The 22,116-nt window shown below is 37.1% G+C and overlaps 1 protein-coding gene across 1 annotated transcript; it reads left to right on the forward strand.

The window, feature by feature from the left end:
- Nucleotides 1-11,570: 11,570 nt before the first annotated feature.
- On the forward strand, nucleotides 11,571-13,918 carry LOC115953705. Its single transcript, XM_031071468.1, has 4 exons — nucleotides 11,571-11,690; nucleotides 11,763-13,214; nucleotides 13,329-13,437; nucleotides 13,557-13,918. Exons 1-4 carry the CDS (start codon nucleotides 11,571-11,573, stop codon nucleotides 13,916-13,918), a joined length of 2,043 nt encoding a protein of 680 aa, XP_030927328.1.
- Nucleotides 13,919-22,116: the final 8,198 nt, after the last annotated feature.

Consider the following 22,116-nt stretch of genomic DNA (forward strand, 5'->3'; position numbering starts at 1 on the left):
AGGCTTGCTGTAATTTTATTTTTTTATTATTATTATTATTATTTTTTTTTTTTTGAATTCGAAGGCTTGCTGTAATTAATTATGAACTTTTTTTTGAAAGTTAATTAATTATGAACTTCGGTTTATGTTTGTGTGTAACCTTTTGTGGAAAGGGACAGTCTAGCAGTTATTTTGCTTTCTCGGCTTGAGTTTAAGTGTGTGATTTTTGTGCGTACTTATGATTTTTTTTTTTTTTTTTTACTGCTTTCTAATCTAATTTCTTATGTATAATTTTTTAAATCCTCACATTTTTAAGATGCAATAATGTTTATAAATATTTAAACAAATAAGTAAGTCCAAAAATATTTGAGATCCTATATCATTTTCATTATTTCTTTTTTGACCTATTAAGTAAATTCAAATAGTACACACACAGATATATATATATATATATATATATATATATATTAAAAGTTCACTTGATGTGTAAAATACTAGTGAATGTTTAGACCCCCAATTTTAAAAATACCAACACAAGCTTATATTCAAACAATGTATGTGCGGAATGATAAATATAAACTATACCCAAACAATTAAACTACTTTAAGCCATAATTTAATCACAACACAGCAGTAATTAAAAGCAAAGAGTAAGGGTTAAAGAGATGCAAACATAAGATAACACCGGCACATGTTATCGAAGAGGAAATTGAAGAATTCGGCGAAAAACCTCTCCACCATCCTCCAAACAGTAAAATGATCCACTAGAAAATTAGTTGAGATACATGAATAGCAATAGACCCTCCAAGCCTAATCTACCCGATACACCTAAGCCCTCTAAGCATCTTGCTCCAACAAGATTAAGCCTAACCTTATCTTCTTTAACTTACCAGATCCCACAATAAGCCCATTGCATCAACCAAATGAATTGGTCCTCTCTGAACTGCTTCCCAAGCACCAAATAACCTTCTTACTGATATGAATGTGGTGAGGTAAGGATTTGGCTAAAACTCCTCTCAAGGGTATGTCAATGGAAAATGTGAGAGTAGAGGAATTTGAAGAGTCAAATGTATAAGATTGTGGATGAATCAATTTTGTTGTTTTCTGGGGTTTCTCTCTCAAAATTCTCTCTGGAGGCTCTCCACATTTCGTAGGTATAAGGGCATTTATAGTAGGGTATGTGAGAAATATGAAGAGTCATTTTTTCTGCAAAATAGGGGATTTTGGCGACTCACTCTTGTGATTGGGACAAGTCACGAGTTTCAGTCGCGAAATAACTAACTGGCCAGACTATCATTTTTGTCCTGTAGTGCTTTAGCTATCATGACCCTTCAACTTCCTACATGCTTCATACGTGTGGCACTTTGGCGAGTCATCAGTCATGAGTCACTCACGAGTTCCAGTTGTGAGAATTCTCTTGATAGTACACACATTTGAATTATTCACACTCTCTCACACACAACCCTTATATGATTCCCACCTAAAAACAGGATATCTAATTACTGAATTACAAGCAAATTTGACACGGAATAAAGCCAACACATGGTTAAATAAATTCAACCTTACATATATATATATATATATATATATATATATATCTTCACATGCACATTTGTTAAATTTTATATCCTCAAAATCAAATCTTCACTACATGATTGAAGATAATGAGAATGCTATGGCCTATTTGTGTGAATCTGCCAATCTTTCTTGGATTTTGATCCTCTAAAATTCGTAGAGTACTCTATCACATAAATTTCTCTTAAATCTCAACATTTCATTCTAAAATAAATGGATAAGGTCATTCCATGTCATTAATTCATTAACAAAAACCTTAAAATATATGGATGTCAGGAAAAAATTGCCAAATAGACTATTTTTAGGAAAAAATTAGGCGTGTGGCACGTGTTCAAACTTATTTAGTAAGTTAGACTGTTTTTGAAAGTCGAGTATGGCAAACTCGACTTTGGGCTCGAAAACGCATACTATAGTGGCCTTTTTTTATTGGCTATAGCAGCGTTTAAAAAAAACGCCACTATAGGGAACCTATAGTGGCATTTTTAAAAACGCCACTAAAAAAAACGCCACTATTGCGTCTGTAATCCAGCCCAAAGTCGAGTTTGCCAAACTCGACTTTCAAAAACAGTCTAACTAATTAAATAAGTTTGGACGCGTGCTGTCCGGCTAAAATTTTTCAGAATTTTCACTGTTTGGCAAATTTTGCCATGGATGTCATGTCAGTTATTAAAATCGACAACTCTGTTTTTAAATTTATTTTAGTTTTAAGAAATTAAACAATATGGATCTAAAATTCATGGCAACACTGATGAGACCGATGTCAACCCGTAAGCCATCTTCCTGATAATGCATATGGAGAACAGTGAAAAGCACAAGTGTCAAAGACCATATTTAGCTGTGGCAATCATAACCATTTTCTCCAACGTCCTTTTCACCTATCTAATTTTTAGTATTCTTGAAATATGATTTCCCCTCTTTGAACCTTTCATTCTACTGGTCATACAAAAAAGGAGAACATTTCCCATCTGTGATAGCTCAAATCATTAGCATTGTTATTAAGATATGATCAGAAAAACAATTGATTTATTGGGTGATGTGTTCTAGGATGAGTGGAGTCTTGTTTTCTTTTTCTTTTTTTAAATGGAGATATTACTTTCAGCTATGGAAAGGCAATGAAATTTCATAGATCCTTCACCATGGGACTCAAGTCCTGGCAACCACTTTCCCCACTCTGGTGAAAGACTTCCTTAATTTCGGGTACCAAAATTTCCCCACCCGGAAACAAGTCTGGTGCCATCAGGGTTGGCACAACGATGGTTGGGGGTTCAGATATAGTTTTTTAATTTTTAAAATTAAAATTGTTAATTTGTTTAGACCCCTGAACACTTAGATTGTTTAACCTAATCAATTAATCAAGTTGTTACTTAGGATTATTATGCAAATCTAAGTTAAACATAAACAATCATATCACATATAGTGGAATGATAAAGAAAATAAGCAATATGATGACCTAGGAAAACTAATAAAACCGTCCAGTTTCAAGGTAAAAAACTTTGGGAAAGATTTAAACTAAACAATCTTTAAGGCAACAAATTCACTAAATAGAATGGAAGTTTTATAAAAGATTTTCCCCTAAATCTAATGCTAACTCCAAATCTACGAACTCTTCTATCTAAATTTGTTAAACACAAACACCCACATTTGTGACTCTAAGATCTCACTCAAAACTTTAGACCATCAGCAGTAATTGATCTTGTATGCAACAACTTATCTCCACCGATTCTTGTATATGGATCTTCTTTCCGGTAAATGCTTGTTGAGAGAGCGTTGGGTACAAAAACCCTAAATCTACAATTAGAGGCACAAGATGCACTCTTCCCTCTCTGAAAAACCACACTTTAAAAATGTGAATTAGGGTTTCCTTTAAATACTGGGAGAATTAAATCTAAAACCCTAATCACTTAATGGGCTTAATGAGCTGTTGAGCCAAAATTAAAATCTACAGAAACGCATCTTGATCGGTCGAGCCTTCTTTTCGATCAGTCAAACCTGGTATGTTTAGAATTCTTGAACCTACAACTTCCTTTTTCTTGTATTCTGACTTGCAACTCCTTAAGCATTATCTAGAGAAGTTTGTGTTCACGATTTGTCAATTGTTCTAATCTTCTAGAACCTAACAATCTACCCCTTTTGCAATCATAAAACTTATATGCAAAATGAAATGCTCAAATACAAGAACAACCCTATTACAATAAAATGCACAAATACATCACAAATTCAAATCTAATACTTCTAACGCAAAAGTTGCAAGAAGAGGCAAAAGGTCTTGATCTGAATGTACATGTCTTTCTTGAAACACTCAAAAGAGCACATCAACGCATGTGTGGAAATAAAGACAGATAAACAATATGAATCATAATGATAACAAATACGAAACCATAAGCAAACTAAAGCAAACTAACTCTACCCGTAAGTTAGATACATCACAAATTTCTTTTCTTCCCATTTCAAAAACAATTTCATCTCCTGCTAAATAAAAACAGTTAAAAACATTTTCCGAATTTCATCTATTTCTCCCCTTTTTGTCACGTATTGACAAAGACAACCCAATCAAAAGGTGAATAGTAAACATACACAACAAAGGTCAAGAGAAGATAGAGAACCAAGGACATACAAAAGAAATAAGCTCTATAGAAAATAAAGGCAACTCCGATACACATGAACACAAATATTCTCTCTTTCAATATATGCAAACTTGACACTATGTGGCCCATAAACAGATGCATGCAAATACTCTAGGCACAATTAGTTAAGACTATACAATATAGATCTTAATGATATAAAAATTTAGTATGCAAAGTGTTTTCATTTGTCAAGATGTTCTGAACTCAAATCAATTTCAAGAGTAGGGAAAATATTTACACACTTATTATCCATCATAATTCTAAAAAACAAAATATTTCACATTTTCAACAGTTCACATATCAAGAAAAATAACATATACTAAAAATGTACAAAACTTCAAAAATTAATCAATCAATTTCTAAATCAAGTTGAGTACCCAATTTAGCAAAATGTATGTGTGTTGTGTGTGAAACCAATCTAGGAGAAATATGACTACAAAAATGCAAGATAGATAAAAAAAACAATGCAATGCATGTGAATCCAAACACAAATAATGCATGAAAAGACTGATCAGCCAAGAACCTAAAAACTAAAAATTTTCCAATTTCGATCGGTCAAACATCGATCAAGCATCGATCGACAAAGGTAGAGAGTTTTGAACATAAAAACTTATAGGTTTGATCAGTCAAAGTAGTTAAAAATTTTAAACTTTAAAAATTGGAATTTCATGCAGTAAGACAACTCGAAAGCGGTTTTTATGAGATGTAATGCACATGAACAAGATCCAAAAAAAATTTAGAAACATGATGCCTCTTAAATGTAAATATCAAAACCAATCAAGAAGTTAAATGTAACACATTTTCTTTTTTAACTTTCAACCAAAACAAAAAAGGCTAGACTAGACAACACACCAGATTCTATACAATTAAAGAAGGCTAGACTAGACAACACACACAATCTCATGTACAAGATTTAGCTAAGATTTGAGTGTAATATGTGCAACTAGTATGTGTACAAAGTACAAAAAATTGATATGTAGGTAGTAATCAAACAAATTTTCTACATTATCAATCACATTGGTTTGAAAGTGACTATCACATAAAGAGTTACATCATATAGCTCTCACATCTTCTAGAAAACACGCTTGCAATCATGTAAAAATATTTTGATTCATTTTGCTTTTTACCATTTTTTTATTTTTCTTTTTCTTTTTTAGCACAATCAAAGATATCATACGTTGACATATAAGAGATAGAAAAGAAAATACTCTTGTTATATTTTCTTAAAAAAAAAAAAAAAAAAAAAAACCTTATTTTATCTTGTTGTGCAAGTGTTACATTTTTTTTAGCACGGTTTATATGATTTGCACACAGGTGTTCATGATTGGCAAGTAACAATGGTGAGATGGTAATTTGTGTCTTTCTCTTAGAATTTTCTAATCCTTACGATCAAAAGAATGTGACATCAAAATCAAGAGCATTTGTTCAAAGACTATAAACAACTCACATAATTAAGAACTAAATACCAAAAAGTAGCAAAGTAAAAAAAGTAGCTCACCAAAGCCAAATAAGGTACACAGTCATGAAATGCAAGTTTCATTAGCCAGCCTTAATTACACATTAAATGGTGTGCAATAGAAAATAAATAAATAAATAAAAATGTGTGCTTTTTATATTATGACCAAAAATCAAAAAACACACATTATGCTAAATAAATAAAATGCAAAAGCAATGCCTGACAACATGTAATGCAAAAATAGTGCTCAACTAAGCTATAAAAGGTACACAAACAAGAAATGTCAATTCTTAATTAACCCATGAGAACATGTACTGTTTAGTACATACTCATTCAAAATTAGGAATAGCTCATGCACTCAATTATGCAATATACAATTTCTATGTTTCTCCACAATATCAAACATGTTCTAAATCAAAAGAGCAATATTATAGTTTATGTAATCCTAAAATAAATAAAAAATAAAGGAAGACACAAAATAAAATATTTTTATCTTTTTGAAATTTTTCAATGTTTTTGGATTTTTTTTTATTTTTAATAAACAAAACAACCTAAGAAAATAAAACAACCAAAAACTGAAAGAAAACATGCCCAAATAATTGAAAGAATTAAATCAGGGACAAGTAAATGACACTCACCTTAGCGAATCTTTTCTCACTCATACAGAATGAGTACGTCTTTGACCTTGTAGGTGAAGAACCATGAGAAGCAGAGTGTATTTGAGAGATTACAAACTTCTTCTGAGAGAAACAGATTTCTTGTAATTTCCTTTCAGAAGCCAACATGCTTAAATTTTTCAAAAGCATATGAAACAATTTATCAAGACTTATAGAAAGAGATATACCATCACATATCCTAAACTGAAACAAAATACTTAAATTTCAATTTATGATAGTTAGGACAAATGTGACCAAGAACACCACAAAAGTAACAAACAGGAACAAATTTAGGAACATTAGTATTCCAAGAAGTAGATCTAGTCTCAAGTTTTGGTTTTTGCCTCAACAAAGAACAATTTGGTCTAATGTGACCAACAACAGCACAAAGGTGACAGGTAGGCAACCAAACAGATTTCTTTTGTACTCTAGTAGTAGGTTTAAATACAGGTTTAGAAACTTCAGCATTTACATCAAAACTTTTACCTTTGTCTAACCTGGCAAAATAAGCTTTTTCTTTAGGATTCCTCTTAAATGGAGGAATATAAACTTTTTCATCTTTAGGCTTAATGGAAACAAAAACAAATTTGTTATCAATAGCAAGTTTGGTATTAGACAAATTTTCAAGTTTAGCTTCAAACTCAACTAACTTTTGTTCCAAATTTTTCACCTTTTCATCTTGAGAGGAAAATTGATTTCTCAGAAATTCATTCTTTTTTATTCGATACACCCAATCTCACAATCAATTCATCTTTTTCAAGGTTAGCCAATTTTAACTCTTCATGGAATTTCTTAGCAATATTCAAAGATTTAGATAATTCCCTATGGAGAGTTTCACAAGAATCAATGAAATCAACAGAAACATTAGTGTCACTTTTATTCAAATTATCAAAGCCAAAAGCAATAAGACACTTAAAATTATCCATGATAGTAGGTATCAAGGATCAACTCTAGGTAAAACTATCCAATCAAGAACTAATTTTCTCTGATACCACATTTTAATTTGTTTAGACCCCTGAACACTTAGAATATTTAACCTAATTAATTAACTAAGTTGCTACTTACATTTTTTATGCAGATCTAGGTTAAACACAAACAATCATATCACATATAGCAAAATAATAAAGAAAACAAGCGATATGATAACCCAAGAAACCCAATGAAACCGTCCAGTTTCAAGGTAAAAAACTTGGAAAGGATTTAACCTAAACAATCCTCAAGGCAACAAATTCACTAAATAGAATGGAAGTTTTACAATAGATTTTTCCCTAAATCTAATGCTACCTCTTGTAGTACTTACTCACGTGACTACACACAACTTCGAATCCACAGACTCTTCTATCTGAATTTATTGAACATAGACATACACATTTGTGACTCTGAGATCCTACTCAAACATTTAGACCATCAGCAACAATTTATCTCCACCAATTCTTATATATGGATCTTCTTTCTAGTAGATGCTTGTTGAAAGAACTTTGGGTACAAAAACCCTACATCTACAATTGGAGGCACAAGATGCACTCTTCTTTCTCTAAAAAACCACACTATAAAAACATGTCTTAGGGTTTCCTTTAAATACTAGGAGAATTAGATATGAAACCCTAATCACTTAATGAGCTTAATGAGCTATTGGGTCGGAATTAAAATTTGCAAAGACGCATCTCAATCGATTGAGCCTTCTTCTTAATCAATCGAACCTGGCATATTTCGAATTCCTGAACCTGTAGCTTCCTTTTTCTTGTACTCTGACTTACAGCGTCTTGAGTATTGTCTAATATACCCTATAGACTTTAAGATCTATATCTAGACAAATTTGTATTCACAATTTACTAATTATTCTAACCTTTTAGAACCTAACAAAAATAAATTTAAAATCTGGGCTCTTCATTTTAATAGTTGACATGACATTTGTGGGGACGCAGGCCCAAATATATATTAGGCCTTGAGCCTTGTCCGAGAAGGCACAGTTGTCCAAGAATAGATCAACAATGAGGAAAGAGTAAGACTTTGAACTTCATAAGCAAGCTATGACTGTAAAGGCTGGGAGAGGTATGTTAAGGAGGAGTATCTCCTCAGCTTAACGAAGAAGAGGTCAGAAGTTGAGTTCTATTATCTAGAATAACATTCCAGGAAGTTCTGTTGATAAGAATAAGCACTGTAAACATACAGGACAAAATGGGAGTTAAGAAATATCTAGGAAAAAGTTGCTACCACTACATTGAATGCTCTGTAGCTAACTCTTTGGCCGCAATTACGCGGAGAAGACCCCTAAACAGTGCTGCCTTGGTCACCCCAACTCACAGAAGGCCTGTAAGGGTGTTCGATGGGACAAGCACTCAAGTAGTGGCTTGGACGACCGACAAGTCTAGGCCAAGATCATTCAAAGAGAGATATATAATGTAAGAGACCTCTAATGAAAGGGGGATCAAGAAATTAAGAGAAAAATATTGTAGCAATCAAGAATTGAACTTGTAATCAAACTTGAGAGAAATATATAAGAACTGATCTCCTCGGACTATGCCAAGGACAATTTTATTGAGAATAAACCAGTCTATCTTCATTTTCTTGTCATCTGAATTCACTTTGCTTATTGTCTGATTCATTAAAACCAAGTTTTCCAACCCACTCTCTACAAATTCATTGTATTGGGCTTTTTGGGCCTGAGTTCCTTTATCCTGAGGGCTAGGGCTCCAAATTGCGTCCTTATAATTGGTGCCATCTGTGGGGAATTCTGGTGTTGTAATGAGTCTAACATTCAACTATGGTAGGTTCAAGTCCAAGCCAGGCAAAATCTATGGGGTCCCAATGTGAAGACCATTTCATCAACCTTGAGTGAAAAAGGGACTGAGAGGTTAGTATGCATACCACCTACACTAGTAGGAGCCAATCCTGAAATTGGAGCCATCTTTCTTATGAGGAGGATACCAGAGCCCTGCAACTAAAGATTGATCATTTAAAGAGAAAGCTATGCCATGAACGGCGAAAGTGAACTCCCTCCAATTCTGACTTCTCTTTTGACAATGAAGAGGATGGTAGTTATAGGCGCAGATCAAGAACTCCTCCCAGTGAGTCTTTCTCATATGAAGAGGACTACCACCATAAGTGCAGAAACAAGAATTCATCTTCCAACGGCTTGGGAAATGATGTGATGAGCAAAGCGCTCAACCAAATTTCCAAATCACCTTTCACACGTAGAATTGAGGGAGGGTGACTCCCTCGGCGGTTCACCCAGCCCACGTTCACCATGTACAATAGTTGAACAGACCCTATGGAACACGTAAGCCACTTCAACCAAAGGATGGCAGTACATTCCAAGAACGAGGCTCTGATGTGCAAAGTATTCTCATCCAGTTTGGGGCTTGTGGCAATGAGATGATTTGATAGCTTGGGAGCAAGTTCCATTGATTCCTTTAAGGAACTCACTTAGGCCCTTGGGTCTCGCTTTATTACATGCAGCAGGGTTCCTCGACCCTTAAACTCCTTATTGTCTATGGCCACGCGAGAAAAGGAGACCCTAAAAACATATTCAAACAGATACTAGAAGATGTATAACGAGACAAATGGTGTCTTTGACGATGTGACCATCAGGACTTTCAAGGTTGGCTTATCAATCTAGCATGGTTTGAGGAAGTCTTTAACTGGGAAACCTGCTACCAGTGTATGCCAGCTCATGGACCGAATTGATAAGTATAAGAGGGTCGAGGAAGACCAACAACAAGGGAAGGGAAAGGCTAAGGTTGTCCCTCAAGAGAAGAGAAACTTCAGGTCGAACCGATACAACAATAATAGACCCTGAAGGGATTTTTCCAAGCAATCTGGGCTTACGGCTCCTTAGATGGTTAACACAGTGTTCCGAGAACCAATACATAAAGTCTTGGAGAAGATCAAGAATGAGCCATACTTCAAATGGCCAAACAAGATGGGAGAAGACCCCATGAGGTGCAACCAAAACCTTCATTGCCAATACCACCAGGAACGAAGACATACCACCGAGGACTGTAGAATTTTGTAGAATCATCTAGAGCAGTTGGTCAGAGATGGAAGGTTGAAATAGTTTTTGTATTGGCCCAATGGGCAAGAAGAGCAAGCAGGGTCAAAGGCTCAAGGGAATGCTTCTTCAAGGCCCCCTTTGGGCACCATCAATGTCATCTTCGCAGCCCCAGGGAGAACTGACTCTCACCCCTCCAAGGTGATGTCTGTAGACCAATTACCTGCCGAGGATTTGAAACCTGATCCGAAAAGGGCCAAAGTGGAGAACTGGCCAGTAATGAGTTTCTTTGAGAATGATAAGGTGGGAACTATACAGCGACATGATAATGCCCTAGTGGTTACCTTTAGGGTAGAGGGATGTGATGTTAAGGGGGTGATGGTGGATTAAGGCAGTGGGGCAGAGATTATGTACCCTAATTTATACAACGGGCTGGGCTTGAAACCTATGGACTTGACAGCTTATGATTCGCCTCTGGTAAGTTTCGATGAGAAAGTTTTCATTCCTAAGGGCCAGATTCGACTACCCGTACAAGCAGAATTAGAGGTGGTGGAGGTGAATTTCATTGTAATGGATGCCTATTCTCCCTACACGGCCATTATGGCAAGACCCTGGCTTCACACCCTAAGGGTCGTTTCCTCCACTCTGTATTTAAAGGTAAAATATCCGTCTGGGAGACCAGATTGAGGAGCTGGTTGGGAGCCAATCCATAGTGAAGCAGTGCTTGATCGTTGTGATAACGCATCAGCTGGGAGTGGAACATTGGGCCTCTGCTAAGAGGAGCTTATAGCAATCAATGAGTCCAGTGTTGCCCATAGAGGAGACCATCCAGGGGGCGAAATGTGAGAACTTAGAGAAAGTTGTTGTAGGTGATGATCCAAAGAAGTTTTTCAGGTCGGAGCTCAACTACCTCCTCAAGAGAAGGAAGAGTTGATAGAGTTTCTCAAGAGGAACATTGATGTATTTGAATGGAGTGCTTATGAAGCTCCTAGGGTGGATCTAGACTTCATTTACCATCATCTGAATGTCAACCCAACTGTCCTCCCTAGGAAGCAACCACCTCGGCACTCATCTAAAGAGCATTCTGACACTGTTAAGGAAGAGGTGAACAAGCTTAAACAGGCCGGGGCTATTAAGGAAGTTTTCTACCCTGAGTGGTTGGACAATTCAATGGTAGTGAAGAAGAAGAATGAAAAGTGGTGGGTATGTGTGAACTTCATAGATCTTAATTAAGCTTGCCCCAAAGACTCTTTTCCCATGCCTCGAATAGACTTGTTGGTGGATGCCACTATGGGCCATCCTCAAATAAGCTTCCTAGATGCCTTTCAAGGATACCACCAAATACCTTTAGCTCTGGATGATCAGGAGAAGACAATTTTTGTCACCCCTGTTGGGAATTACCACGACAAGGTAATGCCCTTTAGTTTAAAAAACTCAAGGTCTACTTATTAGAGGATGATGACTAAGATGTTTAAACCGCAGTTAGGAAAAAATATTGAGATTTATATAGATGACATGGTGGTTAAGAGTAAGCTGGAATCCGAGCATATTAACAATCCTGGGAATATCTTTGAGATCCTAAGGAGGCACAAGCTGAAACTTAATGCTTCTAAGTGCTTTTTTGGTGTCGGATCAGGGAAGTTCTTGGGATACATGGTTACCCGCCATGGAATTAAAGTCAATCCCGACCAAATTAGGGCAATTAACAACTTACAGCCACCTTGGAATCCTAAAAAGGTCCAGAAATTGACAGTAATGATTGCTACCCTAAACCGATTCGTCTCTCAATCAGCAGACAGGTGTAGGCCTTTCTTTCAATTGTTAAATAAGTGGAAGGGATTTGAATGGACCGAGGAGTGCGTCCTGGCCTTCCAGCAGTTAAAGGAATACCTTTCTCGGCCACCCATCACGTCCAGGCCCGAGGTAGGGAAGGTTTTGTTTGCTTACATTGCTATGGCTTCCCATGCAGTGAGCCTGGTGCTTGTACAGGTTGATAGTGGTGTACAGAGACCAATTTATTATGTAAGCAAGTCACTACATGAGGCCAAAGTCCATTACTTACCACTGGAGAAGGTCATTTTAGCAGTAGTGCATGTTACGCATAAGCTCTCCCACTACTTCCAATCACATACAGTTGCTGTCCTTACCCAACTTTTGCTTAGATATCTCTTTCGGAGTGTTGATTACATAGGGAGGATTGCCAAGTGGGGTACGATCCTAGGGGCTTTTAATATCAAGTACATGCCTTTCACCTTTGTCAAGGGACAAGTCCTTGCTAATCTGGTGGCTGAGTTTGCTAAAACCCCATTTAAAGAAAAAATTGAGAGACAAAACATGGATAGAAAATCAGTTGGCATGGTCTCACTGCAGGAGCCTTTATCTTCGAGGGTATACGTTGATGGTGTAGCAAATCAAAGGGGCTCCGAAATAGGGCTAGTTCTAATATCTCCTGAGAATATCACTATTAAGAAATCCTCAAGACTGGACTTCTCGGCCACCAACAACGAGGGTGAATATGAAGCTCTATTGGTGGGGATGGCCATGGTTCAAAAAATGGGCGGAAAGGTAGTGGAGATATTCTCAGATTCAAGATTGGTTGTAGGCCAAGTGGGAGGGGAGTTAGAAGCCAGGGATGTGAGGATGCAAGAATATTTTAATCGGGTCAGGCACTTGCAGTCAGGATTTGAGTCTTTTAGCTTGCTGCATATTCTTAGGGGTGGAAACACGCATGCTGACTCTCTAGCGACTCTTGCAACATCCTTGGCACAGGATTTACCTCGGGTCATCCTTGTTGAAGACTTATGCAAGCCTACTGAGGTGAAGAGATATATGGTCCACATCCATCAAATTAGGGTGGGGCCTAGCTGGATGGACCCTATAGTGCTATTCCTTAAGGAAGATATTTTACCCGAGGAGAAATCAAAAGCTAACAAGGTATGGAGAAAGGCTCCTTGTTTCTAGCTATCCAATGATCAAAATTGTACAAACGCTCTTTTTCTGGGCCATACTTGCTATGCATACACCCTAAAACATCATAGTTGCTCCTAGAGGAGTTATACGAAGGGATTTGTGGAAGCCACAAAGGAGGTAAATCTTTGTCCCACAGAGCCTTCACTTAGAGATACTGGAGGACGAACATGCAAAAGGAAGCACAAGAGTATGTGAAGAAGTGTGATTAATGCCAAAGATTTGCACCAAACATTCACCAACTAGGAGGAGTCTTTAATCTTCTGTCTAGCCTTTGGCCTTTTTCTCAATGGGGCTTGGACATTGTAGGTCCTTTCTCTAAGGCAGTAGGGAATAAGAGATGGTTGCTAGTCGGCATGGATTACTTCACCAAATGGGTTGAAGCTGAACCACTAGCAAATATCAGAGATATAGATGCCAAGAGATTTATCTGGAAAAATATTGTCACTCGGTTTGGAATCCCTTGTACACTCATCTCAGACAATGGTTTTCTATTTGACAGCAAAGCCTTTAGGAGGTATTGTTGTGACTTAGGCATAACAAATAGATATTCCACCCCGGCATATCCACAGGAAAATGGACAAGCCGAGGCTGTCAATAAGGTCATAGTGGGTGGGCTCAAAAAGAGGCTAGATGACGCAAAGGGAAAGTGGTTCAGTTCATTTCACTAAGTATTAAACAGAACCTTAGTCATGCCTGGTCTCTCAGATCACATACTTTGGGTAAATTAATACTTCAGTTTATTTCACTAAGTATTAAACAGAACCTCAGTCATGCCTGGTCTCTCAAACCGCATACTTTGGGTAAATTGATACTTCAGTTCATTTTTCTAAGTATTAAACAGAATTTTAGTCATGCCTGGTCTCTCGGACCACATACTTTGGGTAAATTAATACTTCACTCCATTTTACTAAGTGTTAAACAAAACCTTAGTAATGCGTGGTTTCTCAGACCTCATGCTTTGGGTAGACTAATATCCTTGATTATTTGCATAAGTATTGGGCAGAACCAGGACTATGTCTATTCCCTTAGATCTTTTTCTACTAACTGTTTTGTCCATCTCCATGAGATTTTGCCTTCCCTGTTGGGGGCCTGATTCTCAGTACAAATTTATGATCATTTTCTTTACTATTTATACGTGTTTAATTTATCTGAATTAGCAACAATCCACTACTGTTAGCAACATCATCAACCGAAGTCTCATCAAAAGGAAACACAACCACTACACCAATCAAAGAATAAATTTTACGAGAAAAAGAAAAAATCATGAAGTAAAAAGTGAAGTCTATTCATTAAATAAAAGGAAAGTACATTATATACAACAGAAAATTGCCATTACAAAAAAGACAATACAAAACAAAAACCACAAAAAAAAAAAGGAAAGAAGGAATGAAATCCTAAAGCTAAGCCTTGGAACTGGGGGGAGGGTCTTCTTTGTTGCCGAGCATAGAAACAGGAGCATCTTTGACCGTGGCAGCATCCTTGGACTTGCCCTCAGCCTCCTTCACCTTGACAGCAACGTCTTTGGCCTTGGCAACATCCTTAGCCTTGGCACTGTCTTTTGCCTTAGGGACACTCTTGGCCTCGGGCGGAGCCTGGACTTCCTTCCCCTTCCCCTTGTCTTTGGCCTTCTCAACCCCCTGCCTTTGGTCACCAACTTGGCTAGGTTCCTTTGGCACCTCAGGAGGGGGAAGAAAGGCCTCGGTGATAAGGGGCTGCTCTATTAAGAGTGGTGTAAGAGCAAGGGAAGAAGGGAGGTTGGCTGGAACCTTACGAATGTCAGGAAGGTAGTAAATGTTCCTAGCCTCCCTCCATTCCGAAACAGCAGGGACCCCTGAAAGGTTGAGGGCTTCCAACCACACTTCCTTGTAATAGTCGCTACAAACCTCGACCAATTCATCCGCCAGTCGAACCTCAGTCTCCTACACCCCTTGCTCATAGGATGCTAGCCTTGAGGCCTCCACAGCTTCCTCAGCTGTCCGAGAGGCAGCTTTGACCTTCTCCAGTCCAGCTTTGAGGTCCAGGACCAGTTGCTCCTGTATTGCCAGCTTTATCTCAGTAAGATAGAGCTTTTTACACTGATCTTCAGCCTGGTTCTGGGCATTCTTTAGCCCAGCCTCAACGCTCCTCCTCGCCCTCTCCTCAGCAATCAGCTTGGTGGCCAGATTCTGGTTTTCTTGTTTCATAGGTCCCAAGGACTTGTCGGCCTTGGCACGGAGGTTGGCCTCAACCTTGACCTCTTTCTAGGCATCCTTGACCCATTCCTCAGCTATGAAAACCTTCTAGACAACTTGTGCAAAAACGACAAAGGAATCCCATGTAAAAAAAATAAATAAATAAATAAAAAGTAGAAGAGAATGGAAAGGGCACCTTAACTTTTAGCTAAAAAGATATGATGGTGAACTTACCATGACAAGACCCCTCTTCAAGGACATAAAGAGGTCTGGTTGCCTCATACACCTTAAAGCCTCCATGTATTTCGGCAGGAGTAGGGGCTGCTCTAAGGCTTCAGCAATGTAGGAGGAGTGCCCTCTCTGGAACTCCCTAATGGAGGAGTTCCATGGGATGGCAACTCCATCCAGCTCCAATCGAGGAGCCCAAGTACGCTGTTGTTGGCACACCTCGGCTATACTTGGGTCCTCCCTACTGTCCATAGAGGAGGCATGCTTGTCTTTGGCTATCTTCTAGTGCTTGGCCTCCTTCTGAGGGACCACCTCACCCTCTTCCATTTCCTGCTCCTTCCTTTTCTTGTTCAAGTTAGGGTAGGGGAGCAAGTCGACTGTGGTTGTAAAAGGAGGGGCAGGGGGGAGAGTAAGGGGAACCTGGGATTTAGGAGCCTCCTTAGACGATAACGCTTTGTTCCTCCCAGCCATAAGGTCCCTCAAACCTTTCCTCGGGTTTAGGGCCATTTCTTTTTCTTCCTCCTTGGAGATGTCAACTACACACGCTACTACGAGGCCTAGGGTGCGAACACCTAAAAGTTTATCGAACCCTTCTCAGCATCCGATATAGGGATGACGGGAGCTCCTTGTTCCTCATTCTCTTCCTCAAGTCGGAATTGGTCTATTTCCTCCTCGAGTGATAAATGTGAGGAATTAGTCTCTTCCCTCGAGGCTGCTGCTTTAGGGAGAGCACGATGGAGGGGCAATTCAACTGATGGGAGATCTTCTCGGACTAGAAAACCAGGAACCGAGACATCTATTCTACATAGCCGAGGGTTGCCTGCCTCGATGGTGTTGCCAATGTCCTGGAAAGCGTCTAATAGCGGCACGAAATCAAGGATGAGGTGGACCGCTCTCAACTACTCATCCTCACTCACAAACACCTCAGACCTTAGGACTTTGTTGAGGTCCGTGACATTGACCAAGCTAAGGCAAAGTGCTACATGCTTTTTTTCTGCAAAAAATGGCCAAAGACCAAAAGCATGGTCAGACCAATAAAACTCATCAGCAAAGGAAAATGAAATGCTAGAGGGAAGAGTAGCAAAGCTGAAAGAACTAAATCTCATTTCATGGGACCTAACCCTAGGGTACCCCACCTGGCTCTCCCTCTTGAGTTGGGCGGTGAAGACCGTCGTGCCATTCCTCAGAGGCAATTAGGTAGTCGTCCTTCAGGCCCTTGTTGGACGTGGGCAGACATGATATAAGCCTGACAATGGAGGACCTAGACTTGAGGTAATGCCCCGAGTCAGCAAGTGAATGACACTCATACATACGGATGACATCGTGCCAAGTAAGTCCCAAACCCATCTGCTCATTAAGAGCATCAACGCTACCCAAAACTCTAAATAGGTTGGGCGCACATTGATGAGGACACAACCTATGGTTAAGTAGGTAGTCTCAGGTTACTCTACCCATGGGAAACGGCATTCCTCCTTCTATGAAGGTGATCATAGGAATGACAGCCTCCCCTTCTTTTCTATCTGTAACTATCTAATCTAGAGCATAATACCATAGGGCAACCCCCTATGGAATGTGATATTTAGCCCTAAAGCCCTCCAAATAGGCAGGAGAGTCTACAAGGTGCTTAAATCTACCCATTTAGTTAAGCTAAAGTGAAACGGACGAAGTTTTCAAGGAAAGGAAATAAAGAACGAAAGGTCGAGGAGATCGGCCAAGGAGAAAAGGCCCTAGAAAAGAAGAAACTTACGAGAATGAGCACGTGTGTTGCTTCTGGTACTTCTTAAAGGTTTAAACTTTTTGAAGAAAAAGACTTGGAGACTTTAGAAACTAGGGAAGCCTTGAAGATTTGAGAGTTAGGAACTTCTAGAGAGCTTAAAATTTTGTAAATAAGGAGAAATAACTCCCCCCAGGCGCCTTATATAGGAGGCGAAATTAAGTGGGAGTTATCCTGCTCAAAATTTAAGGAGAAATGTCAGTCGTAGGATCCACATCTCACCATTGGACATGGGGAACATAGTGCCACCTGGAGCATTTAATGAGACATCGCGGGCTCCGAAGCGTCAGGAACAGTTATAGGACACGCGAAACGACATTCTCACGTATGGAAATCAAAGGAACATGCGGGATTTATTTTTCAAACATCAAAACCCCACTTTCTTCCTCGGATAGGAAGGGAAAACTGGAGTTTTTAAGGGCTATTGTGGGGATGCAGGCCCAAATATATATTGGGACTTGGGCCTTGTCCAAGGAGGCACAGTGATCCAAGAATAGATCAACAATGAGGAAAGAGTAAGACTTTGAACTTCACGAGCAAGCTATGATTGTAAAGGCTGGGAGAGGTATGCCGAGGAGGAGTATCTCCTTAGCTCAATGAAGAAAGGGTCAGAAGGTGAGTTCTATTATTCAAAGTGACGTTCTAGGAAATTCTGTTGATAAGGATATGCACTGTGAACGTACAGGACAAAATGGGAGTTAAGAAATATCTAGGAAAAAGCTGTTACCACCGCATTGAATGCTCTGCAACTAACTCTTTGGCCACATTTATGTAGAGAAGACCCCCGAACAGTGCTGCCTTAGTCACCCCAATTCACAGAGGGCTTGTGGGGGTATCCGATGGGACAAGCACTCAAGTAGTGGCTTGGACGACCGACAAGTGGAGGGCCAAGATCATTCAAAGAGAGATATATAATATAAGTGACCCCTGATGAAAGGGAGATCGAGAAATTAAGAGAAAAATACTATAGCAATCAATAATTGAACTTGTAATCAAACTTGAGAGAAATATATAAGAACTGATCTCCTTAGATTGTGCCAAGGACGATTTTATTGAGAATAAACCAGTCTATCTTTACTTTTCTTGTTATCCGAATTCACTTTGCTTGTTGTCTGATTCATTAAAACCTAGTTTTCCAACTCACTCTCTACAAATTCATTGTATTGGGCTTTTTGGGCCTGAGTTCCTTTATCCTTAGGGCTAGGGATCCAAATTGCGTCCTTACAACATTTATTTTAGGTTTTTTTTTAATAGATTAATGACATGGTGTAATCTAAACCATTTATTTTAAAATGAGGTTAAGATTAAGAGAATTCTATGTGGTAGAGTACCCTAAGAACTAGAGGATCTGAATCCTATGATAAATATGTTAAATAGTAAGAATAAATATGATTAATACCACTTGAATTATATAATAAATGATTGTTTAATTCATATTTTTGTGATTGGTGGCACATTCATTTATGTAATATAATTTGTAATATCTTAAAGTCCTAGTAAAATAAATGTGATTGCTTTCACTTTAATGATATAATAAATGAATATTTAATTTATAATTTTATAATTTGTGGCACATCAATTTACGTAGTAGAATTTTTAGCTAGATTAACAAAATAATTAACAAAATAAAATACACATTTTTATACTTATTATTTAAACATTTAGTTTAAAAGAAAAATATATGATAAAGGGTATAAGTATTTAAAAGATTAACATAATATCCTCTTGCTCCTAGCCATAAACTAAACTTCAATGCTGTGATGTTTTTGGATCCTCCTACCTCAGGCTATTGGATGATTATTTGATCCTAAGCATTAAAAAAAATTTCCATCTTAGCATGCATTTACATTTGTTTGTCATCTTTAGAGCATTAGCATCGATTGTTCTAAAAATATGCTATTTTAATACATTAAAAAGTTATTTTATTATTTTAGCATAACATTTTACAATACTTCCTATACCTCAACTTCTATTCTTCAATTTAACACATTAAAACAATATTAACTCAAAATTCAGCCCAAAACAAAACATGACCAAGCAGCAACCCAATAGGCAGTGGCAAGATGAGCTATCGGCCACCAACCAACAACCACTGCCACAACCACCACACAACTGCAACATCCTCTACAACCCAAAATACAAACTCAAAACAAACCTAACCAAATCCAACCACATACCTACAACAATGACATCAACCGCCAAAAATCAAAACCACAACTAGGAATAAAATAAATAAATAAATAACCCAAATCCTCCAACCTTGAGAGATTAAATGAGAGAGATGATTATGAATCTAAGAACTTGGGTTACCATCATGGGTCACCAAAACCTTGATTCTAGGTTTCATCTCCACGACATGTCAACGAGGTTTAAGAGACGGACGTAACCTGCGAGGAGAAAGAGACTAAAAGAAAAGAAAGAGGAACTGTGGTCTCAATTCTAAGATTGGGAGCGAGAAGAAAGAGGCAAAAGAAGAATCTAGAAAGTCAATTCAGAGGAGTGAGAAAATTGAATAAGATAATTTTTTTTAGTATTTGTGTCCATACGCTTCTACTAATAGAATCATAAAGACACAAAGGAACCTATACCCTTATGGATAGTGAGTAGCTTTTAAAGGATAAAGTATCATTGAAAATTGCACAAGAGGGGTGGCCCAGTTGGGAGAGATCCCACATGCAAGCACAAGGTCCCTTGTTTGAGTCGTGGCGAGTACCATGTGGGAGGAGGGTTTCCTAGCTTGCATTGTGCCTCTCCTACTGGCTCTCTTGGGGTGCTAGGGTGAGGTCTGTGGCGCCCCAGTCACAGTACCTATGGCTCAATCCAACATTTCCTAGTGGGGGGTACCCCTGTTAGGTCACGTCCTGGGGGGTTAGTCACAAATGGTCGCCCCCCCTCCCCCCCCTTTTGATTATCAAAAAAAAAGTATCATTGAAAATTGTGTAACTTTTTATTACATATTTTTTTCCTTCTTTAGGAGAAACTAGCATACATACATATATATATATATATATATATATAAATGAGGAGAGTAGCATGAAATCTTAAGATATATATATACATATATATATATATATACATATATATATATATATACATACATATATATATATATATACATATACATACATATATATATATATATATACATATATATATATATATATATATTTATTGAGACATAGAAAGAGAGTATGGGAAAAATAATTATTGTAATGTTTTTGTTTCTGATAACATTGCTTGTTTTTTAGTAGTGTATATGTGAAAGTTGAAGTTAGAAAAACTTTATTAGAAGTCGATAGGAAATTGAAGCTTCTTAGCAAGCCAGCAGTCAAGAGTATCGATGTAAACTTTCTACTATCCTCTTATGCTAATTAACACAGACACTCGAAAATTATTGGTGCGTCTATATTCAACACATCAAGGAAAACTCCTACATGTGTGTTTTTATTGTGTTAGAAGGAAAAATATATAAATTTTAATTTTGGATCTATCTCTAAAGCATAGTTGACATATCATTTCATGTGTAAAAAGTTTTGTATCGTAAGGGTATATCAGAAATGCTCATGAATCATACAATGCAATGTGTGTATGTTGTATGAATTGTATCATATTGTAAAATCGTATGCATCATATAATACATGAACATGTGTTTTAAAATGATTTTTTGTTAAATTTTGTACTTTTATTTGAATCTTAAATGTTGTTAGACTTGTTATTGATACAAAATTATTAGGTTACTTAATTTAGTACAATCAAAAAACATGTCTGTAAGTTTTTTGTTTTTTCTCTTTCTCCTACAAAATTTAGCCTACACACTTACACTTCACTTTCATATTTATAAATTTCTTTTATATACTATAAATAAGATATTAACTGATAATATAATTATTTTTTATTTTTTTAATTATTGTTATAAGTCTAAAAACTAGAATGCCAAGAAGAAATATATATATATATATTTTTTAAATTATTAAAATAAAATAACAAGAAGAGATAAAAAATGTTGATGATAAAGAAGAAAATTTCAATGAAGAAATAAGTTTACAAAATGAACATGATAATAACATTAACTTAAATGGAGTTGATTAGGCAAGATGATGAATATGATAAAAAGAAATTATTATTTTGGGTCATTTGTAATGTATTATCACTTCTGAGTTTAATCAATTTGAATGTGTATGCTATAAATGTTAGGGTTTGTGCCCTAAAATTCAATTTATTAGCATGTTATAAATAATTAAATTGTTTAATTATATGAGACTATTTGTGTATGAAGTAATTGGACATTATCATTTAGTTCTTGAGATGCATTGAATGTGATTTATATGATTTAGTTACAGAACATATAAATCACAAGTTCCTTGTAAACTCAAAAATGTAGTTTGTAGTCGGTGATGAAACTATGTGTTTCATCTACAAAGACTATAACATATCAACTAAGATAGTTTGTCTTGATCATGGAAGTGGAGACTTCTAGTTGATGTGTTGATGTGTCTTAAGTGTGTAAGACACATTGAACTAAACCACTATGAGATTAATTATTCAATTAACAATTGTTACCTGAATAATAAATCTTACAACTTCTATTTTCATAGGCTCTTAATCCTGAGAGGATTGTGAACCCCTGATAATTAAATGTATACATCAGGTTTGAGATCTAATTTAACAGTCAAAACCTCAGTATGTTGGGTAA

This window comes from Quercus lobata, chromosome 1, assembly GCF_001633185.2.
Source record: "Quercus lobata isolate SW786 chromosome 1, ValleyOak3.0 Primary Assembly, whole genome shotgun sequence".
Classification (NCBI taxonomy): domain Eukaryota; kingdom Viridiplantae; phylum Streptophyta; class Magnoliopsida; order Fagales; family Fagaceae; genus Quercus; species Quercus lobata.